The sequence below is a fragment of the Dromiciops gliroides genome, chromosome 4 (genome assembly GCF_019393635.1).
Source record: "Dromiciops gliroides isolate mDroGli1 chromosome 4, mDroGli1.pri, whole genome shotgun sequence".
NCBI lineage: Eukaryota > Metazoa > Chordata > Mammalia > Microbiotheria > Microbiotheriidae > Dromiciops > Dromiciops gliroides.
In genome coordinates, this window is record NC_057864.1 from 106,452,748 (window position 1) to 106,468,739 (window position 15,992).

General features: G+C 45.5%; 1 protein-coding gene across 3 annotated transcripts; it reads right to left on the reverse strand.

Moving 5' to 3' along the window:
• Positions 1-1,552: 1,552 nt before the first annotated feature.
• C4H1orf116 (chromosome 4 C1orf116 homolog) lies at positions 1,553-10,328 on the reverse strand. 3 transcript variants are annotated; one of them, XM_044004657.1, is made up of 4 exons: positions 10,209-10,328; positions 5,160-5,322; positions 2,637-3,594; positions 1,553-2,558 (listed from the first exon to the last, which is right to left on the reverse strand). In XM_044004657.1, the coding sequence occupies exons 1-4, from the start codon at positions 10,311-10,313 to the stop codon at positions 1,967-1,969; spliced, it is 1,818 nt and encodes a 605-aa protein (XP_043860592.1). In that variant the 5' UTR covers positions 10,314-10,328; the 3' UTR covers positions 1,553-1,966. The 3 variants fall into 3 exon arrangements, with proteins under 3 accessions (XP_043860592.1, XP_043860590.1, XP_043860591.1); XM_044004655.1 differs by having other exon boundaries at positions 1,553-2,466; positions 2,533-3,594; positions 10,209-10,313; XM_044004656.1 differs by having other exon boundaries at positions 1,553-3,594.
• Positions 10,329-15,992: the final 5,664 nt, after the last annotated feature.

Here is a 15,992-nt window from a genome sequence, read left to right on the forward strand (position 1 = left end):
CTTGGGGCCTCAGTTGTCATAAAATGCTGGGGTTGGCTTAGATCAGGGACTCAAACTTTTTCCACTTGTGACCCCTTTTTGCTGAAGAAATTTTTACTCAGCCCCGAGTATATAGGTATATAAAATAGGTCTACATAATCTTTTACTGTTGCCACATTTTTCACGATGCCCACATTCAGTTATGAGATCCCATGTGGGGTCGTCACCCACCATTTAAGAAGCTCTGGGCTTAGGTGGTTCCTAAGGGTCCTTCTGACTCTAAAGTCCTTTGTATGCCTTGCCGGGGGAGTTTACTATCCTTACATCTTACCTGTAGGGAGTCAAAGGCACTTACAAATGCTCCCAAGGGAGTGATAGAGGGATTTGAAGAAAACCTGGACCAGGCTGAAAGTACTTCACTCTAGGGTAAGGGAAATGCTACTGGCAGGCTTGGACCCTGGCCTGCCCAAGTGCAGTGTGACAAAAGGAGCTGAGCAGTCTGATCCTCTGTTTGAGCCTCCAGACCATGGACTCTCCCAAAAGAGGGACATGTAGGTAGAGAAGGGAGTGGAGTGCAGTGGGGAGGAGCATCTCAGGGAACTAGAATGACCTCCCCCCAAAGGGAGCAAGTATGGACAGGTAACCAGTCTGGGAAGGTGACAGTGGGAAAGGAGGGGAGAGATGGATGTCTGGCCTGTTCTCTTGTCCCTATGCACCAGATGGTTGGAGTTATATCTTAGGGTTCCAGGTGAGGGGAGAGAATGTATAACACCTCCAACCACTGTGCCCCAGTTTAGGCATAGAGTCAAGCCCTCCTGCTTCGATGCCCAGATCCAAGTAAAACCACATTTATCTATTATGTTTGCAAGCTCTTTTTAAAAAGTACTTTAAAAGGTACTTTGTTTTAAAGGCACTTTCATGAAAATGATCTCATTTTAGAGACACAGTTTGGTGAAGACCTGGCACATACAGTCTGAAGGACCCTAGGAAAAGTAATCTCTCACTGCTGCTAGGCTGCAGAGAAGATAGAAGGTGACAACCTTGCATTGGTACAGTTGCTTTATCTTCAGTGAAGTAATTGATTCAGTCCCTTTTGTTATATCTTATTTGATCCTCTCAACAACCTTAACTACTCTTGTATATTCCGCCCCCCCTCCACTTCCAGCTGGACACCAGCAAATAGAGAGACACTTCCTTCAAGATCAGAGTCCTGGGCAATTACATCTATTATAATATAAATATTCCCAATGATATATACAGATTAATATATACAATGTGTCCTAAAAGTCCTAGTGCGGTCTCAAACTTTAATAAGCTTAAAACTTACACTTTAAAGAACTCAAAACTGCACTAAGACTTTTGGGACACCCTGTATTAACACTATCATCTCACATTATTATAGATCTCTCTCTCTCTCTCTCTCTCTCACACACACACACACACACACACACACACAGAGCAGCTTCTTGGGAACCTCACTGATTCAGCCTCTGTGAAAGCCAAGGCTTGAACTTGAATCTCTCCCCTCTTCCTCTCTCCTTCCCCTCCCCCTGCCCCTGCCCCGACACTTCCGACTCTCTAGAAAGAAAGATGAGAGCATCCAAAGGATATCCTTCACACCAGTGTCACACTGCATGACATGGGAGACACTGGCACAGGACTGCCCCAGCATGGGTGTGCCCTCATCAGAGAAGGTGCTGTGCTTCAGAAGCAAAGCAGCTCAAAAGAAATGCAAGATGCGCAAATGTAGAGAAGCCACCCCAAGTGTTTACATAGACTATTTGTGCCTGTACCTGTGGTAGAGCATTCCGAGCTCATATTGGTCTGATTAGCCACAGTTGGACACACTGTAACTTGACTCTAACATAGTGATGTCATTTTGGTCCTCTTTGAGAACAAAGGATGACAACAGCCAACCAACCCTGCAGAACTAGGAAGAGTCCTCTGGGAGTATCTGATGCCTCTCCTCACCCAGCAGCCCTGGTGTCTACTCCTTCAGCAGGCCCAGTTTCTTTAAGGCCTCCCTGCGGTGTTCATCTGGAATGCCTTTGGGGGTGATCTTAACACTGACACATGGTGGCCGGGGTAGCTTGTCTCGGCTCTGTCCAGGGTAGGAGAAACGTTGGGAGCTCCGTTCTTGCTCCAGATCTACCAGCTTGCTTACCTGGATGTTGGCAGAGTCCTTCCCTCCGCCCAAAGAGGCCGGTCGGGGCCTGGAGTTGCGCAGAACATTGGGAGAGATCTTGTCCAGGAAAGAAACCTTGCCCAGAGAAGCACTGGTTTGGGGTGGGTTGTCCTTTTCAGCTAAGAGGTAACTACTCAGCCCCACCCCTGAGCGTTCCAGGGTGTTCGACTTGAAGTTCATCTGCCGAATGCCAGGGATAGAGCCCTCCTTGAGCGCCAGTCTGGGGTCTGGCCTTGATTGAGTTGGGGGGCCGCTGCTGACTTTTGTGGGCTTGGGGATGGAGATTGGTGTGGATGAAGGACCTTTAGCCTTAACTGAGGCAGGGACAGAAGTTACAACTTGAGATGAAACTGGAGCCCGGACTCCACCGGAAGCTGAAACTGGAGCAGGTGCTCGGACTGGAGCCGGAGACGGAGACGGAGCCGCAGCCGGAACCAGAGCTGGAGCCGGAGCCGGAGCCGGAGCCGCAGCCGGAGCCGGAACTGAAACCCTGACTGGAGCAGGAGCACGGTCTGCAGTAGGAGCTATGCCTGGAGCAGGGGCTGGGGTGGGAGTCCGAGCTGGTGATTGCTTGGACTTGAGAATGCTACTAGACTTAGCTAAAGTGAGGTTGGGCTCATTGCCATGGTCTTGGGGAAGTCCCAGCTTCTCTAGTGCCTCTCGTCTTGCCCGCCTCTGCTCCTGGAGCCCAGAGGATACAGAACCCGTGCGCTCGGGAGTCGAATCTCTTGGGGCAGCCTGAGAGCGGTGAGAGATCCTCTGAGGGTCGCTATGAAAGTTACTTCGGCTGGTCTTCAGGATAATGTTGGGAGGGAGTTTCCGGGATTTGGGGGCTGTTGGGGGAGCAAATTTAGTATTCTTATCATCCTCACGTGGAAGGGGAAAGTCTCCAGATCCCAGGTTTTCTGAGGACAAGGTCGGAGGCAGCCCAGGCTGCTTCGGGACCCCTTCCAAGTCCTTTTCATTGGTTCCTTGGGACATGGTCTTCAAAAATGCTTCGTTCTTCTGGGTGTTGGGTGCTGTGTGGGGCCAGGGCAAGTTGTCTTGGCCTGGCCTTGTCTTCTCTTTAAGGGACAGGCTCCCTCTGGTATCTTGTTCCCGGTGAGTGTCCCGGAAAGCCTCTGGTGGGGGTATGAGTACCTCCTCTAATTCAGAAGGTGTCCCTGGGGAGACAGGTGGGGCTCCACTGCTGCCTCTGTTTCCCAAAGGTGCTGACACAAGCCCTCTAGGGATATGACCTTCAGACTGACTAGAGCGGCGGGGGGAGCCCTCTCGAAGGCTCTGGTCCCTGCTAATATGGATGTTCCGGGGAAGGCTGTGGGAGCCAGACTTAAGGCCCAGGTCCTGGGTCTGGCGGAGACGGGTTAGACTAGATTGAACGTCTCTCCTCTGCTCGGATACCTCCTGAGTCAGTCTTTCCTCTGGGGAGCCTGCAGTGGGGAAGTAAGAGGGAGCAGGGATGGTCAGATAGAGAGGAGGCAAACCAAAATGAGAATCCTGCCAGAGAGAGAAAAAACATTTCCAATGCCCCACATACTGGACCCTGAACTCCAAATAAATGACCGATGGCACCTCCCCTTTGTTAAAGGAACAGTAGCATGACCCAATCAGAAGATTTTTCTTTCTTTTTTAAAAAAATTAAAGTTCATGGTTTTTTTCAATTAATATATATTTTCTCTCTCTCCCATATGACTTAAGAAAAAACCAACACCAACCTTGTAACAAATATACATGCCATAGCCAAGGGATTACCCTTTAACAAAAGAGGGAAGGAATGGGAGGAGGTCCAGTCCCAGATCAGTCCCTGGGCCATGGGGAAGCTCTCCCCAGCTCCCATTGTGATGAACTGAGAACAGAGACAGATAGGGAAGGTTCCTTCCAGCTACCCCAGTTTCCAGATAGCTCACGCCCTCCTAGGATATAACAACAGGTGCTCACTTCTAGACCTAATCTACCTCCAAAGAAGCCTTGCCCCTTCCCCTTGGACATCTGAACAGATGTGCAAAGCCATGACTGACATGGCCTCTCCTCTCCTTGCTCACTGGGTATGAAGATCAGTCAGAGAAAAAGTCTTATGACTTTGGGTCTAGCTTTGAGTCCAACAATACTTAGAGCAGCAATACTCACTTAAAACTTAGAACCTGTTAGAGAAATAGCTTTGATCCCTCAGAGAAAACCCTATCCTTGTGGCATGCCATTCTATGCTAGGGACAGAAGTAGTCTATTGCCCAGAAGTACATCAACACCCCTAAACTTATTCATGTTGTCAAAGCATCTCCCAGAACAGTTTACATAAAGGCAGAGACTTAACCTCCTGCCCCTCCCTTCCCATCTCCGTATCTCCTGTAGCCTCATGCTCTGGGCGCTTGAGATTAGCTCAGCCACTCCAGACTGACAGTCTCCCCAGTACCTCCTATCTACCCCTCTTCATTCCTCTCTCCTCCTTCATGAGCTTGTTCTCTTGGAGATTTTTTCATGGGCAGGGCAAATACATCTTTTGCTTCTTGTCCCACCCAGGCTAGTGGGGAAGAGAGAGAGGGACGGAGGGACAGAGTAGGGCAGGGGAACACAGAGAGAAAGACACAGAAGGAGGGAGGAAGGAGGGAGGGGGAAGGAGAACTCTTCTAAAGTTGCCTCACGAAGAGTCCATCATCCACTGGCCTACAGTGAGTCAATATTTAGACCAAGGGAGAGATGAAGAATGCAGATTGACCTTGGTTCTCTGCCCTCCCCTTCCTTCAACCCATGTAGCATTCTGCATATAGCTCTCTGGGACATTCCAGTTATTTCATGGACAGGGCTTATCCCCCAACATGCTCCCTGAGGGCAGGACCTATGCCTTATTAATTTATCAAGTATGGTGCTTTACACTTAGCAGGCATTCCATTAACACTCGTGGAACTGAGAACTAGACAGAGGGCAGGCTGTTGAAAATGGTTAGGGGGATGGATTGACTTGTAAGGTTGTCCTTTTAAGAGGTACCCAACTTCCTTACCCTGGAGAACAGGCTGTGGCCTTGGGTCTCGGGGCGTGGCTGGCTCAGACCCGTCAGTAGAGAGGCTACTATCAGCCTCCTTGTCTAAGGAGCCAATGGTCTCTTCCAGGAAAAGCAGACACTCTTTCTCTTCTGCTGATAGGAAGTCGTAGCTGCCGTCACTCTGCAAGCCACCAAAGCATAATTGGAAAGGTCAGTTTAGGGAAAGAGGGGGCAATGAGAAAATTAGCTCTGCAGAAACTGGCAGGGACCAAGCACCACCCTGCCCTGTTTCCTCTGGGGAAGGAATGCTGAAGAGCCAGAAATGGAACCACAGTACCTCTCTACCAACCTGGATCAACCCGCTCAGGCTGTTCTCTCAACCCTTGGGCACCAGGAAAGGGAGAACCAGAGAAAGAAACAGTCCTCCATGATACTGTGATCTAACAAACATGTAGGGGCTGCCACTTCCTACCTCAGTGTCTTTGCTCACTTCATTCCCTATATCTGGGATGCTTATCTCTCCCTCTTCATTAGTACCTGTCCAATTCCTATCCCTTCTTTGAAGCCCAATCCATGACACTGTCCCCAAATTCTCTTCTTCCTCCCTTCCATACTGACCCTCCCCCTTGAACCTCAAATAAGACTTTGTTTTTCAATTCTACTGACTTATAAAATATTGAATATGAAAGCCACGTCTGTATATAACATAAGTCCCTGCTAGACAGTAAGCTTGCCAAGCCCAGTGCTCTGCATACAATAGATGGCTAATAATTTTTGTTAAATGAAAAACAAATGACTTTCCTCCACGTTCTGGAGTCTATTAGATAGTGTAAAGGACTGGAAGTCAGAAGAAAAAGATTCTAGTCCATGTTCCTTTAGGTATGATGTCAAGGCAAATCATTCTATTTATGTTTCTCTCCAGCAATAAATGGAAAGGGCAAGAAGAATAGTTAGGCTTGTATAGTGATTTTCCCATTACAAAATGCTTTCTCAAGGACTTTTAAAATATACAAAAGAGAGAAGGAAGTTTAAATAGATTGAAGAAAAGCAGGACAAAATGCACACATAGAAATGCATATAAATACATACATATATGTGGTTTTTAAAACCAAGTTGTAGATGAGAATAGATTCATAATTTCCTTTTTCTGGCTTTGGTATATATAAATATTCATGTTTGTTCAAGATTCTCTAGTTCATAATAAACATTTTGAAATGATTTTACATATTTCATTTCATTCCTACCAAGGACCATATAAGGACAAATATAAACTATAGCTAAAACTTCTGATTATCAGTACTAATAGGGACAGGGAGTACAGTGGTACATTACAGATCACCAACAAATTATTTATCCTTGTCTTTGAAATCCATTACATCAAAGATTTGCAGGAAGTTAGTAGAGCAGTGGATAGAGAGAGCTAGAACTAGAGTCTGGAAGACCCAGCCTCAAACACTGACTAGCTGTGTGACTCTGGGCAAGTCATTTAACCTCTGTTTGCCTCAGTTTCCTCAATTGTAAAAAATGGAGATAATAATAGCACTTACCTCCCAGGGTTATTGTGAGATTCAAATGAAACATTTGTTTAAAAAATGCACTTGGGGAGCAGCTAGGTGGCACAGTGGGTAGAGCACCGGCCCTGAATTCAGGAGGACCTGAGTTCAAATCCGACCTCAGACCCTTGACACTTACTAACTATGTGACCCTGGGCAAGTCACTTAACCCCAATTGCCTCACCCAAAAAAAAATGCACTTGGTGCGGTGCCTGGCACACAGTCGGTGCTACGTAAATATTTGTTCACATACACTTCCCCTTCCCCTAGAAAAGTTGATCTCCTGATGTTTGGCTGAGAAAATGAGATTGTGTTTCCTAATCACTCACCAGGTGTAAACTCAATGGAAGGGGAAGCTGGATAATGTTGTTCAGTGTTTCAGTCATGTTTGATTCTCCGTGACCCCATTTGGGGTTTTCTTGGCAAAGAAACTGGAGGGGTTTGCCATTTCCTTCTCCAGCTCATTTTCCAGATGAGGAAACTGAGGCAAACAGTATTAAGTGATTTGTTCAGGGTCACAAAGCTAGTAAGTATGTGAGGCCAAGTTTGAACTCAGGTCTTCCTGACTCCAGACCCAGCACTCTATACACTGTACCAACTAGTTGTCCCAAACCAGACAAGATTTCAGTGATAATTTACAAAGCAGGGATTCCAGAATAAAATTTTACTATACTAGAGACAAAAAAAAACCACTTGGGGGTATCTGAAAGAAAGTAGCAGTTAGAGTTGAGTGAAAGGAATAATAACAGGAGACCTGGGTACCAGTTCCCCAAGACTAGTAATTAATCTAGGCAGTATGTGTCTAAGTGCTGACCTGGAGACAGGAAGACCTGAGTTCAAACCCAGCCCCAGACACTTACTAGCTGTGTGACCCTAGGTAAGTTACTTAACTTGTGTCTGCTTCAATTTCCTCATCTGTAAAATGAGGGTGCCCAGGGTTCTTGAGAAGATAAAATGAGACATTTGTAAAGTGCTTTGCAAACCTGAGAGTACCATGCTTATGTCTTCTTCTTCTCCCACCAAAGCCTTAAGGGACCTGAAAACTATAGAGCTGGGTAGCCCTAAAGTGAGGTGCCAATGGTCCCCTAGAGGGTCTTCCTTGGCTCCTCCTACAGTAAGTGCTTGCGGGTTGGTAGAAAATTAGTCTTTGGTGCAAATTAAAATGGGCTGCTATTTCACCCAAATATAGACTGTAGGCTCCTAACCACTCCAGTCTCCATAACTTCCTTCAACAACCAACAGCATGAAGTCCAAAGAGAAATGGACCAACTCTCAATTATCTACACAGTAGACTGTCCATTTTGGCCAATGTTTAATCAATTAGATGTTAATGAATTCAGAGATTAGATGAATTCTGGGGCCATTTCCTGCTATGTCCATTCATGCTCATTTATATTAACTTCAAGAAAAGGTTAAGGATAGGAACTGGACTTGTGAGTGTACAAGTAGAGGAAACTCCCAGGGGAGGAATTCCCTCTGCCAGTGTAGGTCAGCACCTTCTCAGAGAGTTGCCCAGAGCACCAAAAGGTGAAATGATTTGCTCGAATTACACAGTTAGTATGGCAGAGGTGCTCTTTAAGCCCAGGTCATCATGGCTCCAAAGCCAGCTCTCTACTTACTATTACACCATGGTTTCACTCTTCAACAAAACAGAAATAAAAAAATTCACCCTTTGTAATCCTTCTCCCTCCTTAAAATATGTTCTATGGCTAACTAGACATTACTTGGGATTATCTGCCCTGGGAGGGAGTGTTTGCATGTGTGTGCATGTGTATATTTATTATACAGACAAAATTGAAGTAGAAAATCAACTCTATGTACCTCATTCTCCTTCTCTAGGAGGGGGTTGAACCAGATGGTCTTCAAAATCCCTTCTATAATAAAGATTCAAAACTTCCTTTCAGATATATAAAACACACCAGGGTCCATATAAGGTTGCAGTCACTAAGTTTTTTCTTGCTTCTCCCCTTGATCTGCTTGGACATTTATTTGGAGGGTTACCAAGAATTTCCATGCTCAACTTGTGAGTCACTTTTACAACTTATTCAGTCATTTCAGTCATGTCTGACTCTTCACGACCCCATTTGAGATTTTCTTGGCAAACATACCGGAGAGGTTTGCCATTTCCTTCTCCAGCTCATTTTTCAGATTAGGAAACTGAAGCAAACAGGGTTAAGTTACTTGCCCAGGGTCACACAGTTAGAAAGTACCTGAGACCAGATTTGAACTAAGGTCTTCCTGACTCCAGACACAGCACTCTATCCACTGAGCCTCCTAGCTGCCCACCTTTGACACCTAGAGATACTGAAAAGTAATTCTCGCAAAGGACAAAGAATCCTTAGGATGGAAGGAAGGTGAAGAGGTCATGTCATCTCTGTCTCCAATACTCTACTCTCTCTGGAAGAAGGCAGGCTCTCAAGGAATGAAATCTGACATCTACTCTTGATCATCCATTCCAGGTGTCTTCTTTCTTTCTACCTTTTCTGTTAGGAAGTTTTTTCCAAGGTCTAATCTAAATTCTTCAGGCTACAAAGAGACAAAACTTTCACCCTTCCACAATTCAGGTGCTTTCCAAGAAAGCTTTCCAGTGGTGGTTGATCACCAGCAGTATCTTCACTTGGACTCAACTCAGCTCTTACTGAGAACAGACCTCTTATTGCAGAATTCACCAGGCACACACAAGCTTCTCATAGCTGACCTCAAGTTTCCACACAGGGTCTCTAGGCAGAATTTTTAGGGGTCTGGGGAGCCTAACTTAGTACAGAAAGCACTTGACAGGGAGTCAGAAAACTTGCCCTCTAGTCCCAACTCTGACTCTTACTAGCTGTGTGATCTTAGGTGAGTTACTTAACCTGAATTGCCTCATGTAATGAAAAGGGTGGACTAGGACACTAAGTGGTACAGTAAATGTTCTGTTGGATTTGGAGTCACAAAGACCTGAGTTTGAATCCCGCCTTAGGCAATTGCTAGCTGTGTTATCCTGGGCAAGTCACTTAACCTACATTTAGCTCACGTTCCTAATCTGTAAAATGGGGAAAATAATTGCATCTAATGGGAGTATTGTGTGTATCAGATGAAATAAAATATTAAAGATTTTGCAAACCTTAAAGTGCTGTTATTTGATATAATAATGACAACAATAATTATTGTTGTTGGTTATTACTATACTCTAAGGTCCCATATAATTCTAATGTTCTATAATTAAATGATGTTTCTCTCCTGCTGCTAAATGAAAAGGAGGGAGGGAAGCAAAGACTTCCCTCATTTACCCCAATCTAGCCCACCTCTCTCTAATGCCCTGTTTTCTGCTAAATAAAAGGTGAGGCAAAGAAGAAATCCTGGTGGCATGATTAATTCCCCAGCACAAAACACCAAAGGAAAAAGCACAAAGGGCAAGGGTGAAGATGCCAGACTAGAAGCAGGAGCAGTTACAGGACAGCCATGCAGAGATGGGGCTGAGGGACCCGGGCAGGCCTGGGGAGAGCCGGAGAGGGTTGGGGGAGGCCGTACGTACAAATTCTGAGTGAGTGGAGTTGGTGCTCGTCATGCTGTCACAGCTGCCAATACGGGTCACGGGTTCCGCGCCGGGGCCCACTGGCCACAGCTCCCTTTCAGGCATCACCCGAAACAAGACACAGGAGGCGGCCAAAGGGGCTCCCAGAGGGGGAAGCGAAGGGAAACGGAGAATGTCCCAGGCCTGGCCTGAAAAGAGAAGAATCACAGCCACTTTGAACCGCGGCCTCTGTCCCCATGCCTCAACCTTGTGGCTCGGCTCCTGGAATCACCAAGCAAAGGGTTGGAAGGGGATCCTCAAGAGGAGCTCAGACATTGGCCTCTGGGGAAGCAGGAGGCAGTGGTAGAGAGGCAGAGGCATTCAGAATCACAGAAGGTTGAAAGCTGAAAGGCACCTCAGAAGTTATCCAAATCCACTCAATGCTCCAACAGGGATTAATTTAGGAGCAGGCCTGACAGGTGGCCACCTTGCCTCTGCTCCAAGGACTCAGGTAACGAGGAGCCCACTTCCTCCCAAAATGACCCATTCAATTTGGGCCAAGTTTTCCCTTACAAGAAGCCCAAATCTGGCTCTACAACTTCATCTGTTGTACCTAGTTCTCCCCTCGAGGCCAAGCAGAATCAGGCTAATCCCTCCTCCAAATGCCAGTCTTTCAAATACATGAAGACAGCTATCAGGGTCAAACCCCACCCAGAATCTTCCTTCTCTAGGCTTTAAAAAAAAAAATCATTCCTTTCTTTACATTTCCCATGTTTCGTGTTTCATTCCTTTCCATCAGAAAACTTGCCCTAAATTCCTTTTGTTAAAAATCAAAAGTCCCAGACAAAAAGTATATGGAACAAGTTTGACTGAGAATGTAATTCTAAGCCTAAGCAACAGGAACAAGGGAATAGGAAAGAAATACCCTGGTAAATAAGAGGCCAATAACTTTAGAGAAAGTATACAAGACCGACCACATTTCCTTGCACTGTCCTAGCCTTTGAAACATCAGTAGGTAACAAAGCAAACCCTTTGCCTGTTTCACCCCATTCCTTATTTTCACTTTGCCTAGCAGACACTAATTATGTGACTCTATGTGGTTTTCCTCATCAGTGGAGCAGAAAAAATAAAAACATCTATCTCATAAGGCTGCTATCAGTACCAAAGAGAGTTAACATGCATAGAAAGCCTTTTTCAAACCTCAATAAATGTGCACTATCATCATCATTACTGTTATATAAGAGCTAATATGGCACCTTCCTGCTCAAAGGATTTCCTTTCACATAGGCAAACATTCAAGGGAACTTTGGGAGGATTAAGGTGACCTTCCCATAATATCAAGAGCTGAGAACTATAAGAGGTTAAGAGATCTGTTCAAGGGCACACAGCAACATTGGGGACAGAGGCAGGATGAGGACCCAAGAGATCTATCTAACTCCCAATTCAGTGCTTTAACTCCTGACTATAATGGGCTGGGGGACATAAAATCCCATTCCTATCATTTCTCTCTTCCTGCCACCCACCTAAATTTCCCAGAAAAATAGGCTCTCCTTGAAAGCGCAGGCCTTGGGGACTGCAGGGGATGTCTGCCAAGTTCAGTTGCCAGTGCCAAAGTCAAGTTTGGGCTAAGCGAAGTGAGTCAGCCTACAAGGCACACAGTGCAGGTAAGCACAAGGCCCCATCCCACCTGGGAGGAGGTATTCAACATTAGGTGGGGCAGGGTGGGGTGAAGAGCATTAGGCCAGACATCTCTTCTCACATGAGGTTCCTGGACCTGTCAGGGTGGGGGTATAGGGGCCCCGGGCGGGCCTCAGGTATCAACGAGAAAGTCCAAGGCCAATACTGCACTGAGGAGGAGTTGAAACTGGAGTCGGAGGTGTCAACATGGATCAAGAAAACAGTTGCTCACCACCTAGAGAATTTATCAAGTAGAAGCTGTCAGCCATGTGGTTTAGAGAAATATGAATGTGAAAGCAGCAGCAGGAGGGGATGGACTCCAGCAGGTGAGGCTGGCAACACCTTTTAGACATGAAGCTAAATAGCCCCCAACTTTTCTCCCCACACCAAGTCAGCCTTCCCCATGGAAATGATTTCAAACCCATTGCCAAAGCTGTCTGTATTCTTCTCCCTCCTCCAATGACCTTGGATGTACTTATCGGTTCACAGGGTATATACCCCCTGTAGAATATAAGCACTTTGAGGGAAAGAATTGCTTCATTTTTGTCTTTGTATCACTAGCACCGTGCTTTTCATATACATTTGTTATTGTTCAGTTGTTTCAATCATGTCCAATTTTTCATGACCCCAATTTGGGGTTCCCTTGGCAGAAATAGTGGAGTGGTTTGCCATTTCATCTCCCACTCATTTGACAGATGAAGAAGTTGAGGCAAATAGGCTTAAGTTACTTGCCCAGGGTCACACAGTTAGTGTTTGAGGCCAGATTTGAATTCCAAGTCCAGTACTCTATTATCCACTGTGCCACCTAGCTGCCCCTTCATATATATAGTAGTAGATACTTAATAACTGCAAGTTGAATTAATTTGAACAAAATCCATAATTAAATATCATGGTATTTGGAATGGACCTTAAGAGATGATCTACTTCAATCTCTTTACTCTACAAATATGGAAACTAACGTGTACTTGGAGGGGTGAATGAACTGCTCTATTCAAGATACTATAGGTAGTAAGGAGATCTGGGGTTTGAATGCCAGTCTTCTGACCCCAAATCCAGGACTCTCTTCACTACAGTATACTGTCTCTAGGACAGCACTTAGTGTGGTTAAGCACTCAGTAAATGCCTGCAGAGACAATCCCCACTGATAACCATTCTAGTGTGTCCTGGCCTGAACTGTCAAGAGATTCTTACTAGACAGAAACCTTGATCCGTTCTGCTGGCAAGCTTATTTTTCATCTTTCTTAAGTTGTTAGAATATACTATAAATAAAGGTGACTCAATAGATAGAGTGTCAAGCCTGGGGTCAGCAAGACTTTTCTCCCTGAGGTCAAATCTGGCCTCAGATACTTATAGCTGTGTGACCCTGGACAAGTCACTTAACCCAGTTTGCCTCAGTTTCCTCACCTTTCAAATGAACTGGAGAAAGAAATGGCAAACCACTCCATTTTGTTTGCCAAGAAAACCCCAAATGGGGTCATGAAGAGTCAGACATCATGGTAAACAACTGAACAACAAAACAAATAAATAAAAGAGAACTACTTTGGCTCCGTAAACTAGGTAATGAACTAGACTTGGCCTTAAATCCTCCTCTGTAAAATGATGGCAGTATAGGACACTGGAGAGAAGGCAGGGGCTAGAAGTTAAGAGAGCAGTGGTATTTCACTAACCAGCTGTGTGACCTTAGGTGAGTCTTATTTCTTCATTTTATAGATATGAAAACTGAGGCACAAAGAACTGGCCAGGCTAGATGACCTCCTAGGTCTCTTCTATTTTGACATTTAATAATTTAAGGATAGTTATTAGTGTTACACTGCATTCTTTGAATCAAGATTGAGGGTAAATCTATGATAGACCAAAAGGCCCTTTGGGGGGGGGGAGGGGCGGCATGGCACAAACCCAAACAAAGAGCCTCAGAGTGATTTGGCCTTCTCTCATCACATACAAAAAGCCCTGTCACTAGGGTTATTCAATCAATCAGTGTGCATTTATTAAGTGCTTACTATGTACTAGGAGAAGTGCTAAGTGCTGAGGTTACAAATAAAAATAATAAGGATAAAAGGCAGTCCATGCTTCAAGCATCTCAGTTTAGTGGGCAAAACAAAACGTAGACAATTATGTACAAATTGGAAATAACCATCAGAGGAAAGGGAATAGAATTATGAGGGATAGGAAAGGCTTCCTATAGAAGGTAAGATTTTAGATAAAACTTGAAGGAATGAAGGGAAGTCAGGAGACAAGAAATGAGGAGGGCATTCCAGACATTCACATTCTAGTGAAGATGCCTGGAGTGGGAGATGCAGTGTCTTATTCTGAGGAGCGGGAAGGAGGCCGGTGTCAATGGAGCTCAGAGGATGGAAGAGGATTCAGTGTTTCTCCCATTCAGTCCCCTAAAATTGAGTCAGATGGGACCTGACTTGCTACTTCCAGAGATACCTTTCTCAAAGTTGACATTTTCTCATTGCCTATTTCCTCGGTCATGCCACATCAGTGGATGTCAAAGACCCAAAGACAAAAGTTCCCCTCTGCTTTTAGTATCCCAGACATGGGAGGGACCCAGAATGCAGCCTGGTCTGGGTCCTTGCCTCAAGTCAGATTTATGCCCAAACCACAAATGGGGGTCTCAAGAAGCAAACCAGATACCAAGTAACCACCATCACTGAGGTCATATTCTTTCCCTCACTCCTCAGGTCTACACATGCCAAAGGCATGAACCTAAACCTGAATGAACTCTAAGGTATTTCTAGTCAACCTTCCCCCATCCCTCTGACTTTTAGAATGTTTTCATGAAACAGTCCCCTCTCCCTCCTCCTCCTCTGACCCACCTTGGCTCAGGTGCCACACTTCCACTGGATGGATTTACAGCCCTGAAACTAGGGTGCTGGTTCAGAGGAATTATCGAAACTGGAGGCATTCTTGCTTGATAAGGGGCCCAAGAGTCAGTCTAAACCCTTCCAGTGGAAAAAAGTTCAAGGTGAGGAAGCAAGCAGGTGGCATTTTTTAACCCCTGGCTGCCCTGGTAGACTTAGAGGGGAGAAGATCTGACTTTTTGTTTTTGTTTTTTACTTTTTGTTGTTTTGTTCTTTGCTAGTTGGGGTGGGAGACTGGGGCTGTACTGGACCTGTGATTTCATCAGTAATATGGAGGACCTAGTGAGGAACTTCCTCTACCAAAGACGGCTGGAGGATCTGTGCTTTTTCTGCAGCTTAGGACCTGACAGAGCATTGAGAGGCTGTGATTTGTGATGTGAGAGGCCTAGGGTCTTGGTCTTGAATCCTGGGACTCCTGACTCTGAGACTAGCTCTCTATTATTCCCTATGTCATGTTACTTATAGGGTTAAAAGCTCTATAGACACCCCATAGGAACATTAAATATTAACCACTGTACTTGTACCAGCCAAGGCTTAGGGGAGAGTAAATAAATATTCGGCATGTGGAGCACAGGCATCTCAAGAGGGGGAAGGGGAAATGGTGCCATCCAGTCCTGGGACTTTAGAGGGCAGAATGCTCTTGGCCCCTCTCCATCCCTTGTCTCTTGGCTTCCTTCAAGTTCCATCTAAAAGCCCACCTTCTACAGGAAACCTTTCCCAATACCTTTGCTTCCAGAAAAATCCTTTGATTCTGACTCTTCTATAATATACTATATGCCCATGGTTTTCCCTTCTTCTTCATCATCGTCATCACCACCACCACCCTATTCTAATATACTTCAAGAGACAACCGCCTTCCCCATTCACCAAGAACAGGTGCTCACCAACCAGATGCCTCTATTCCTCCATTTTCTGTTGCCCAGGAATGGGCTCCAGGCAAGAGAATTTGGGAGCAACAACCAGGGAGAGGGTGAATATGTATGTGTCTGTTTATGCATTTGAGTGTGGAGGCTTATGTGTTTAGGCAAAGTTATAACCTACTTTTTAAATCCTTGAGGTGGAGAAGAGAGGGGGAGGAAGAGTGTGGGCAGAGAGAGTAGGAGGGATCTCTTGCTAGATAGAGAGACCTTTGTCAGACACTACACATTGTTATTGTTTGTGATCAGACTCCTGCCAAGTATGAAGGGGAACTCAAGGGTGGAGCATTAGCCGGTCGGTGAATGGGGCTACCAGCCCATCGTGGTGAAAGCCACAGTCCACA